This window comes from Melopsittacus undulatus, chromosome 16, assembly GCF_012275295.1.
Source record: "Melopsittacus undulatus isolate bMelUnd1 chromosome 16, bMelUnd1.mat.Z, whole genome shotgun sequence".
NCBI classification, from domain to species: domain Eukaryota; kingdom Metazoa; phylum Chordata; class Aves; order Psittaciformes; family Psittaculidae; genus Melopsittacus; species Melopsittacus undulatus.
This window is the reverse complement of record NC_047542.1, coordinates 1,957,106-1,968,480: the sequence shown is the minus strand read 5'-3', so window position 1 is coordinate 1,968,480 and position 11,375 is coordinate 1,957,106. Positions and strand designations below refer to the sequence as shown.

Here is an 11,375-nt window from a genome sequence, read left to right as displayed (position 1 = left end):
TGCTGGGCATCTCCTGTTGCTCTCCTCCCTCTCAAATGCCCCTCCTGTGCCCCCAAAGCACACAAGTCCCTGGCAGAGGGGGTGATGAGGATGCTGAGGAAGGGTCCTCTGTGCCCGAGCCCCCAGTGCTGTGTGCCCACAGGGGTGAGGAGTGCAGCTGCTCTCTGCTGCCAGGTGCAGGCAGACCCTCACTGGGAGCTGACTCCAGCTCCTGCCACACTTGGGCTGCAGAGGCCGAGCTCTCCCCATCCATTCTTGTCCCCTTATGGATCCTGTGTCCCAGCTTCCCTTTGTGCTCCCATGGGCACAGCCCTGTTCAGAGCAGCTGCACTCTGCAGTTGGCTTTCCTGGAGGAGTGGATGGAAAATAGGAGGGAGGTTTTATCAACTGGAAACTTCACCCATTGTGCCAGGTTGAACTGATATTCTCAAGGCTATTGAACAGGCTCCAGGGCATGAATATCACTTGGATGCCCAAGTGTCTATGTAGGGAAAGCTCCTCACATCTGTTGGGGTGGGCAAAATGCAGGATATCCCATGGGATGTGATGTTAGTGCTGCACTGCCTGAAGCCTGGGAGCTGCCAGCATCTTCCCAAGTGCCAGGAGTTGGCTGCAGCACCTTGCATCCCAGTCCTGGAATGGCAGCCAAGCTCTGGCTGTGCTGCAGGCACTGGAACAGGCTGCCCAGGGCAGGGCTGCAGGCACCATCCCTGTGGAGATGAGGCCTCAGTGCCTTGGGTTAGAGGTGGCCTTGGCAGTGCTGGGAACAGCTGCACCGGATGAGCTCACACACAACCAGGCTCGTGCCTGCTCCCCTCTGAGGCTGTAAAGGATCCTGTCCTGTTGCAGCTGGGTGCAAGCAGGCACTGCTGCTGTTGCTGTGCTCTGGGGGCAGAGATGGGATCCTTGGAACAGGATCTGATACATCCTGGGGATGCTTTCCCCTTCCTCAGGCCCCATTAGGGTTGCTCTCCTCTCCCTCACCCTTGATGGTGCCATGGCCGTGGCTCTGACCCTCGTGCTCGGGTGCCGACTGCTCCCAGCTCTCCTGCAGCCACAGCTCTGCTCAGACCAGAAACCAAACCCCCTTCCCCTGCAGCAGCCGCTGCTTCCCCATCCTCTGCCCAGTGCTGAGGAGCAGAGGGTTCCTTCCATGAGCACCTCTGTGATGGGAGCCTCTCTCGGGTGTAGCTGTGTATCTCCCAAGCCAAGAACCCATCGCTTGTGGCCTCCTGTAGCCTGAGCTGGCTCAAAGCATCGCTGGGGAGGGCCGGGGGGGGATGTGATTGAAAGCTGCCTGTGGATGCTGAGAGCCCTTTCCCCTGCTGCACTCCTGCTGCTGCTGGAGACCCCGGGTTCCTCTTTCTGCTCAAGGAACAAGGACTTTGGTTATTTATGGTGTCTGTGAGAGCTGTCACCTTCACTGATAAATTATATTTGGTTAAATAAAGAGGACGTTTATTTATGTGGACTTTGGTGTCTCCTTCGCTTGGTTCAAGGTCTCTATGGGGTGACACAGGGTGTGAGGTGCCCCTGCCCAGGGCAGGGGTTGGAACTGGATCATTTAAGGCCCTTCCCAACCCAAACCCTTCCATGTTTTGCATCTTCTGCTTACACCGGAGCTCTTTGGACACGCGCTGGAATGAGTTATCCAAGGCCTTCTATGCAGGAGGAGAGCTGGGATGTGGGTAACTGATGGGGTTACCCCTGGAGGGCCTCCCTGTGCGCGTCCCATGGCTGATGGGTGTGAGGGATCAAACCCTGCTGCAGCCGCTTAGGGGCACCCTGAGCCCCTCGTCCGTGGCTGTTGAAGGGTTCCCGTCCTCCCTGGTGCGGGTTTGGGGCAGCACAAACCCTGCCCCATGCAGGGCTCCCGCTGGGTCCCGCTGCTCCGGGTCAGCCCCGCACACGGAACATGGGGGCCCAGGGACAGGATTGGGGTGCGGGGGGCTCCTGAAGGCCGCTTCCAACAGGGTTCAGGCTATGGGGAATGAACGGGGCACGGCTCCCGTGTCCGGTCCCGGCAGCGCCGCTTTAAGGGCTGCCGTGCGCTTGGCCGTCACGTGACCGTGCTCACGTGACGCGGCGGGCCCGGGGCCGGTGCGGGATGGGCCCTCGGGACCGGCTCTTCAAGGTGCTGGTGGTCGGGGACGCGGCCGTGGGTAAGACCTCGTTCGTGCGGCGGCTCTCGAGCGACAGCTTCAGCCGGCACTACAAGAGCACGGTGGGAGGTGAGGCCGGGCTGGGACCGGTTGTTCCTTGTTCCGGGGGGGTCGGGAGCGGGACCGGTACCGGTTGTTCCTTGTTCCGGGGGGGTCGGGAGCGGGGCCGGTTCCGGTTGTCCCTTGTCTGGGGCCCGGGCTGTGCCCTGAGTCCCGGAGCGGCGCGGCCCGAGCGCGGCTTCAGCCTCACCCTGACCTTAAAGCTCGTCCGGTTCACAGGGAAGAGCTCCTGCCCCGGAGCTCATCCCCAGCCCCCTCGGGCAGGTTCAAGCCATTCCCCTTGGCCTGTCCCTACATCCCTTGTCCCAAGCCCCTCTCCAGGTTTCCTGCAGCCCCTTTAGGCACTGGAGCTGCTCTCAGGTCTCCCCTTCAGGAGCCTTCTCTTGTCCAGGCTGCCCCAGCCCAGCTCTCCCAGCCTGGCTCCAGAGCAGAGCTGCTCCAGCCCTCGCAGCATCCCCATGGCCTCATCCAGCAGCTCCAGGTCCCTCCCGTGCTGGGCACCGGGGAGGCTGCAGAGGAGCAGCCCCTGACACGGTTTCCTCTCTTCCCGGGCCGCTGCAGTGGACTTCGCGCTGAAGGTGGTGCAGTGGTCGGAGTCCGAGACCGTGCGGCTCCAGCTCTGGGACATCGCAGGTATCGGCCCCGGCCCGGCAGCTGCAGAGCAGAACCCCAAGCGCTCGGCGGCTTCTTCCCTTCTCTCTTCCTCTCCCATTTCCCCTTCCCCAATAGGATTCTCCTGCAGGGCTGCTCCAAGGGGCTCTGGTTTGCAGGGGTAATTTCACTGCTCAATCAAAGCCCATCAGCAGTGCAGGTGATCGATCCATCACCTTTCCTTCCCTGCTTCAAAGCCAGAGCAGAGTGAATGGGAGAAGGGCTCATTTGAAGCTGAGTTTGTAACACCTCAACCACGAGGGTGTGTTAAAACCCCAGTTTCTGGCAGGACAGCCGGGAATTATGAAATGGTTTGGGTTGGAAGGGACCTTAAAGCTCCTCCAGCTCCAACCCCTGCCACAGGCAGGGACCCCTTCCATTGGAGCAGCTGCTCCAAGCCCCTGTGTCCAACCTGGCCTTGATTCTTGTGTGGAGCAGCTCCGGGCACTGCTCCATCTACTGGGATCCGGATCTGTGCAAGCGGAGCCAGCGGATCCCTTGGGAGCACCCAGGACAAGGGGAGACGTGGGGCTGGGCTGGGAGCAGGGGGTGCTCCAGGAGGCAGCATTGGATGCGATGAAGCAGAGCGAAGAGCACCCGCTCTAAAGCAGCAGCTCTGGATGTGGATGGTGAGGACCATGGGGCTGCGGTTTCCTCTGTTTGGCCGCGTGCTTCTGGAGCCTAAAAAAGCAAGCAGGAAGGAGAAGTTTGCAGCAAGGAGCTGGGTTCAGCTTCAGCCCCAGAAAGGCACTGGAAAACATGGGCGGCCAGGGGGGCACAGAGCAGCAGGGATGGACACAGCGATGGTCCCTGAACACTGCTCCGCACCCTGAGCTGTGCAGAGGCACTTGGGTGGCTCCAGGGGACTCAGAGTGTGGGGCAGAGACAGGGCTGGATGGGAGCCCCAGGGAGAGCTCGAGGCTGAGGGAAAAGAGGTCAAGGGAAGGGATTGTCCTGCTCTGCTGCGAGGGCTGGAGCAGCTCTGCTCTGGAGCCAGGGTGAGAGAGCTGGGCTGGGGCAGCCTGGACAAGAGAAGGCTCCTGAAGGGAAGACCTGAGAGCAGCTCCAGTGCCTAAAGGGGCTGCAGGAAAGCTGGAGAGGGGCTTGGGACAAGGGCCTGTAGGGACAGGCCAAGGGGAATGGCTTGAACCTGCCCAAGGGGAGACTGAGCTGAGCTCTGAGGCAGAAGCTCTTCCCTGGGAGGGTGCTGAGGCGCTGGCACAGGGTGCCCAGAGAAGCTGTGGCTGCCCCATCCCTGGCAGTGCTCAAGGCCAGGTTGGACACAGGGGCTTGGAGCAGCTGCTCCAGTGGAAGGGGTCCCTGCCCGTGGCAGGGGTTGGAGCTGCAGGAGCTTTAAGGTCCAGTCCAACCCAGTGTGGGATGCTGCTATCAGAAATGCTGTTTCTCACCATGCTCCTGACCCATGAGGTGTGACACGAGTGCTCCCAGTGCTCCCATAATATCTCCCCGTTATTTAAGTGGAGGTTTAGTGCCAGTTAAGAACGCAATGTTCTGGGATAAACGTGTTCTTTGCATGAACAAACCTGAGAATGATACCTCGGGGGGGTAATTTCTGTTCCCTTTCGATCCCAAGGGCAGGAACGCTTCACGTCCATGACCCGGCTCTACTACAGGGAGGCCTCTGCCTGCGTGATCATGTTCGATGTCACCAACGTCAGCACGTTCAGCAACAGCCAGAAATGGAAGCAAGATTTGGACAGCAAGCTCCTGCTGCCCGACGGGAGCCCCGTGCCCTGCTTGCTGCTGGCCAACAAAGTGAGCAGCTCTGCTTGTGCTCTGTGGGGCTGGGTGTGCAACAGGGGTGCGAAAGGGAAGGAGACCCCTTTAGCAATGAGCTGTGCCCAGAGCTGCCCCATAGCTTGTGGTCTCTTTAATCCCTTCCTTAACTCCTTGGATGTTCGGCCTCTCTGAGGGTTCTCCTCAGACACCGGTAGCACTTGGTGTGAGAGGCACCAAGATGTTATCAGCTGCTCTCTCCCAGGAGGCAGCGCCTTGTGCTGCTGGAGCTTGAGCTCTGCAGCTCCTGGATTAGGAAGCTTTTGTGTTGTGCTCTTTCACTTGCAGTGGCCTGGGCGGGTTGTGTGTGGTGCTGTGGGTGCTGCTCAGAGGGATACCTGGGTTTGTGGGGATCAGGTTTCCCAGGAGGGATTAGCTGCTGTCTTTCTATCATCTGTTTTCCTTTCATTCCAAGCCTACCTTTATGCTCTTGCCATGCCCGCACTGGCTCAGCAGCTTCCCAGGTGCAGCCTGAGATTTGCCTGTTTTGAGAGAGCCTGAAGCTGGAGCTGACTCAGAAACGTGATGGGTGGGCAGGAGAGTGGCTTCTCTCCTTCACAAAGACACCACTCCCTCATGGCTGTTCTGAGGTTACCAGTTTGCTGCGTTAAGGAAACCTGTGTGACTGACACACTGCACTCACCTAATACAAGCTGTTATCATCTGTATTGAATCCCAGACTGGTTTGGGTTGGAAGGGACCTCAAAGCTCCTCCAGTTCCACCCCCTTGCCGTGGGCAGGGACACCTTCCACTGGAGCAGGTTTTCACCCTGCCCCTTCCCAGCACACAGGTAACACAGGTTACCTTCACAGGTAACACGTTTCCTTGCTACCCAGAGGCCAGGCAGATTTGGATGAGTGACAACGATTCCCTGTACCTCCGTTCCATGCGTGCTTGGCTGAGGTGTGTCAGCATCTCTGAGGGGATAAATAGATGGGTGCTTGCAACATCCCATTAAGAACCTTGCCCTAAGAGCTCTGTATCGGTTGTGATCTGGGAGCTGTGATGGGCTGAGCCTGCTGCCTGCCTGCACACAGGCAGTGTCTGCTGAGGGGCACAACTCCCCTCCCAGCTGAAGAACTAAAAAGCTGAACTTCAAATGATTCTTATTTTCCAGTGCGACCTCTCCCCATGGGCAGTGACACGAGAAGAAGTGGATCGGTTCAGCAAGGAAAATGGCTTTTCTGGCTGGGTGGAGACGTCTGTGAAGGAGAACAAGAACATCAATGAGTCCATGAGGTAGGCACAGTGACTGGTGATCCACCAAAGAGCCTATTCCCTCTCTCAGACATGGCTGCCTTGCAGGGGAGGGAGATGCTGTCAGCAGATAACAAACAGCAGCAATAAAACACAAGTAAACCTCCCAAGGGAACCTGAATTCTGAAAGGTCAGAAGCTTGCTTTCTCCTTGGTTAAGCTCTGACGTGCTTTTGGTGACAGAAAATCATTTAAACAGTACCAGGGATGTTTCTTCATATGCTGGCCTTTACCAGGAGGATGGGACTTTGTTGTGCAGAGGTGTTAGAAACTCTTTGGTGATGCACCAGTCCTGCAGGGGAGGATTTGGTTTTGTCTGAAAGGTGTTAGACTGGGGTTTTACACCTGGAGGCTGGGCAGTGAGTACATAGGGAGCCCCCTGCTGGGTCCCAGTCCTAACCTGGACCCAAGGTGAGGTGGTTGCTGTGTTATCTGCTCATTGCAGGGTCTTTGATGCTGGCAGGTAATGGCAGTCGTGCTGTTGTCAGTGCTCTCAGGTTCCTTAACCTGCTTGTTTAGTGAAGGTCTGGAGTTCTGTGTCCTGCCGGAATGAATTGCTATTGATTCTTGCTGTAGTGCTGGCCTGGTGCCTCCTGTTAAACCCAACCCAACCTCACGTGTGTTTGTCTTCTAGAGTCCTCATTGAAAAGATGATGTCCTCATCCGCTGGTGATGGAAGTTCCTCTTCTGCTGGCAGCGGGGATTACATTAACATAAAAGAGCCAACCCCGCCAGGCTGGGCTTGCTGTTAGAGCACTGATGGGGCCATCTGCTTGGCTCTAACAGCAACCTCCTCCTCTTGTTATCACCATTGTGTTTTCCTATCCCGGCTGTCAGTGGTTTTGGGGGTATTTCTGTTCCATGCTCACGAGCTGCCTTGTGTTCAATGCAAACTCCTCCTCAGCAGAGCATCGCTGCAATGACTTGGAGCAAGGAAAGAAGAGAGGAGTGAGAAGATTCCCCTTGCTCTTGTGTAGTAGCAACTGGGAGCTCTGCTGCTCGTAACAGAGCATGGTCCATGTTCAAGCATGTGGCTTGGACTGATTTTAAGTGATTTGGAGCACTTCATCCCCTGCCACGTGCTGGCCTCGAGCAGGGCGAAGGATGGCAAAGGTATATTTTTAATACTGTTGCACCTTTTATTCCCCACTACCAAGGGCACCAGTCCCAGGTGTTGTGACCTTCATTCCATGCACACTCTATGCCTCTGGATTCCCAGTGTGGGATTGCAGCAAACTCTTTACTTTGTGCTTTGGAACTGCAGACCTCTGCTTACATGTCCTAGAGGGACCAACACAGCTCTTCATTGCCAGTAACTGCCTTAGGATGGGAAGCCAGATGTGGATGAGCTGGTGTCCTGTGCAGCCAGACCTGTGAAATCACTGGAGTGATTTGAGAAATGGGGTAGCACAGCCCTTACTTTTGTACATCCCAACTGTGGTGCTTTACAGCAGAGACCTCAGACTTTCATCAGGAATCACCCACTTGCCTCTGTCCTTTCTCACTCAGCCTCTGCCTAGCACAATCTCTCTGCTGCCACTTTATTAGGGCATAGAGAGTGGAATGAGGAATAGGTTGTAAACTCTTCTGTATGACAGAACATCCTTTTCCCTCACAGCACACCCTGTAGCCTGCCATCTCAAATAGCTTTGGAACTGCTGAGGAGTTGCTTCCCACAGCTGTTCTGTAGCCAGGAGTGACTTTGGTGGCAGGGATGATGTGGGACAGGGAGCTCCCTGAAAGCCCTCCCACTGGGTTTGGTGGTGCAAGGGGGGAGCAAAGGAGAAGACTTTGCAGGACAGGAAGGAAATGAAGAGCACATCCCCAGGTACTCGCTGGTGAGAGTGGTTCTTGCCAACAACAAGTGGGTAAAAGCTCACTAGATGGTTACCATGTTTAAATTGCCTTGTCCTGAACCCTGCTAAGGGAGAACTCTGTTTCTCTGGCAAAGTCTTCCTCCTGTCTCTCTTTGCTGACTTTCTATCATCTGTGGAGGCAGAAGGTGATAAGAAGGGTGGTTGCTTTCACTGAGCACGCTGAAATGTGGGGTTTCACTCTCTGGAGTGGAATAAGATTGATTAGGAAAGAGTAAGGGCTGAGAAATGGAGAACTGCTGCTATGTTCCACTGTGTTCATGTCTGTGCTAGGGTTCTGTCCTGCAAATGGTGCCAAATCTGGGGTTATAGGCACTTAAACATACCCTTGTCTGTGCTGTTGTAGAAACATGTGAAACGTGTAGAAGTGGGTAGTGACCAAATGGAACTCTCTGGTTGAATTTTACTTCCTAAATACTGTGTTAAAAGGAAAAAATCAGTGTTTTTTTAATGCTATATTTCTAGTTCTTTATGGAACATGGGGGGAAGGGTCTGTTTTTTTAAAGGATTTCTCATGAAAACATTTAAGCTTCATGTTTTATCTATTGTTTTCTCTCTATGCACCTCTAAAGTGTTTCAGCAAAGAGACCAAGTGTTAGAGCTGCCCTTACAATGGGGAAACTGAGGAATCCCTGCCCAGGACCCAGTCCCCGAGGTCAGAGCTTGGCACTTAAGATTCCTAATTCCTGTCTCCATGATCCAGCTGCTCAGCCCTGTGTCCTGTAGGAAAGTGCCTTTATACCTTTTGCATGTCGGTGTGGGACGTGCCATCACCTCTTTGGGGTCTGGACCTTCTCACCTGGATTTCTTCTTCCTAAGTGCCTCTCAAAAGCAAGCAGAAAGCCAAAGAAAGCTCTTTCAAGGTTTTCTTCTGTGGTACATGATTTCTGCTCAGCCCGGTGGGTACCGGTGTGTGCCTTGGCCTTGGTTTTCCTCCCACACTGGTTGCTGCTTCTTCACATCTCAACAGACACAGCAGCCAAGTGTCAGAGAACAAGTGTGCACAATGGAAAGAGCCGTTGCTTGAGATGGGCATAACCCAACCAGACAGGAAAAGGATCTGACTGTGCACATGTGTGTTCTCAGAGAATATAAGGTGCTCAAAAAGGCAACCCAACCCAAGCCAACCCCCCTTTGATTCAGTGCTGTGAAACAGGGGTTTGGAAGTGCTCCTTGCTGGGGCAGGCAGTGTGGGGGGAACACTGTGAGATGGGTTGTGCCCAGCTTGTCCTGGTGGGAATGGTTCTGGCTTTTCAAACACCTCAAAGGGAAAAGCCACCTTGGAGCAAAGCCGTTTCTAAAAGTATTTTAACCCAAGGGAAGTCTTGTGCAGAGGGAGAAGAACTCGACTCTATCAAATATGAATCGGGGAAGCCTCAGCTCGATTCTGATCAATGTGCTCACTGCAGCAGGAATGGAAATGCACTCGAGCTCCTCTTCTGCTGTGCCTGCTTTGACTTTGTACTCGCTGGGTGACTCTGAGCCAACTGCACCTATTTCCTTCTCTTCCACGTGCTGTTTCTCATGCCTGTAACTTTCATTTGTGGTCGCGGGACTCCAAACCACATGAAATGTAAGGGTGTATTTTATACATTGATGGCAGCACCCTGGGGGCCACAGAGCTGGGAATTTTTACTGTAATTGAATGGGAAAGCATGAGGGCAGATTGTAGTGCAGAAAGAAGCCTATAATAGTAAAAGCCTTGTTTTGTTTGGTTAAACCGCTTGCTGTTACACAGACATATTGTAGAGACAGGGTTCTGGTTCCTGTAACATTGCATATTACTGTGTTGATTATAAAGGGGTTTTCTCCATCTCAGTCAGTCACTGGTGCAGTGTTGCAGGGGGTTGAAATAAAAGCTTGAGTTGCTTATGGTGGTGGTGGTGCTTTCCTGTCTCCGCAGCCCAAACAATTGGGTTCACAAGTTCAGCCTAGAGCCAGGGTATGTACAAAACACAACCTCCGTGTTGCCAGCAAAGCAGATCCTTGCCACTGAAATCCCTTTCTTTCTCCATTACCCCATTCTTACTGACCTGCAGGCAGGACGTCAGCCTGCAGAACTCATCTCTGAGTCAGGCCTCGCGGCTTTTAATCCAAGGAGGAGGAAGAGGAGTCCTTGATGTGGTTGCTGGTTACGCACCTTGCTTAGGGCTCAGGAATTCCCACAGGTGGTTCAGGGCTGGCTCTGAGAGCTCCCCTCTCGTTCCCGGTCGCTTGGTCACCAGTATTGACTCACACCGAGGACAGAGCACGACTGAAGGGGACAGGAAAATGGCAGCAATTCCAACGGAGGCAGATGAAGCTCAAGCAGGGCATTAAATGAACCCAAATTCCTCCTATAATGTGGTAAAAAGCTGGCCATGGTTGTACTCTCAGGTAATCTAACGTCTTAAAAACATGGGTTCAGGTGGTTTTTAATGAAACAAGAGTGAGCCTCTCTAAAGGCAAAGCAAAGCTAACTTGCAGTGGCAGAAGCTGCTGTTCTAATGGACTGTGGAATAGGTTCTATTTCTCCCTGGCCAATGCAGCTCCTTTTCTAAACAAAAGGAGTAATTTGGAGTTTTAGGGAATTTAAAGACCCCAAAACCTTCCCTGGGCCTGGGAGAAGTCGTCATGGTCTTTGTATCTGTGGGAAAAGTGATGAAGTTGGTGCTGGGAATGAGGTCAGCTCCTGGTGAAGCTGATGTTCTGTGTTTCTTCAGAAGAAGCATTGCCCAGCGGATCCGAGTAACAGGGGAGTGATGAGTTATAAAGAAATCTGTACATTTATTGCAGATTCCATCACACAACTTGACCTGATAGGGGCCTGTAGGGACAGGCCAAGGGGAATGGCTTGAACCTGCCCAAGAGAGGGGAGACTGAGCTGAGCTCTTAGGCAGAAGCTATTCCCTGTGAGGGTGCTGAGGCGCTGGCACAGGGTGCCCAGAGAAGCTGTGGCTGCCCCATCCCTGGCAGTGCTCAAGGCCAGGTTGGACACAGGGGCTTGGAGCAGCTGCTCCAGTGAAGGTGAACGGGGTCCCTGCCCGTGGCAGGGGTTGGAGCTGGAGGAGCTTTAAGGTCCCTTCAACCCGAACCGTTCCGTGAATGAAGCGGGCACCGCTCGGGACCCCGGTCCCGCAGCTCCCCGCTCCCCCCGTCAGCGCATTCCCGGCGGCAGCGCTTCAGAAGCGCGTCCCTCAATGGCGGCCTCCTGCATGACAAAGGGCCGCCCCTCGGCTCTAACCGCCCTGCCTAACCCGCGCTGGGCACGGCCCCCCCGGGGCAGGCCCGGCCTCCGGCAGCCGGGGCCCGGCGGCCGCTTCCCTCCAAAACGGCGTCAGGCCCCGCGCGGCGAATCTGCGGCTGTGGCTCCGCGGCCCCACCGGTGCCGTGCGCCCCGGGACACGGCGGAGCGGGGCGGGCGGGGGGGGCACGGCCGGACCGGGGCTGCCCGGGGCGGGCGGAGCGGGCACGGCCGGGCCGGGGCTGCCCGGAGCTCGGCGGCTGCACCGGGGCCCGGTGGCGAATCTGCCGCGGGCCGCTCCTGTGCCGCGCACAGCAGCTTGAGCGTGCGGGGCGTCCTCGCCCCCCTCCT

The 11,375-nt window shown here is 55.5% G+C and overlaps 1 protein-coding gene across 2 annotated transcripts; it reads left to right on the top strand.

Annotated features, from left to right (window-relative positions):
• Nucleotides 1–2,054: 2,054 nt before the first annotated feature.
• RAB29 (RAB29, member RAS oncogene family) lies at nucleotides 2,055–9,675 on the top strand. Of its 2 annotated transcripts, XM_005143205.3 has the most exons (5): nucleotides 2,055–2,231; nucleotides 2,784–2,855; nucleotides 4,468–4,649; nucleotides 5,789–5,910; nucleotides 6,562–9,675. In XM_005143205.3, exons 1-5 carry the CDS (start codon nucleotides 2,108–2,110, stop codon nucleotides 6,677–6,679), a joined length of 618 nt encoding a protein of 205 aa, XP_005143262.2. In that variant the 5' UTR covers nucleotides 2,055–2,107; the 3' UTR covers nucleotides 6,680–9,675. The 2 variants fall into 2 exon arrangements, with proteins under 2 accessions (XP_005143262.2, XP_030899740.2); XM_031043880.2 differs by lacking the exon at nucleotides 2,784–2,855.
• Nucleotides 9,676–11,375: the final 1,700 nt, after the last annotated feature.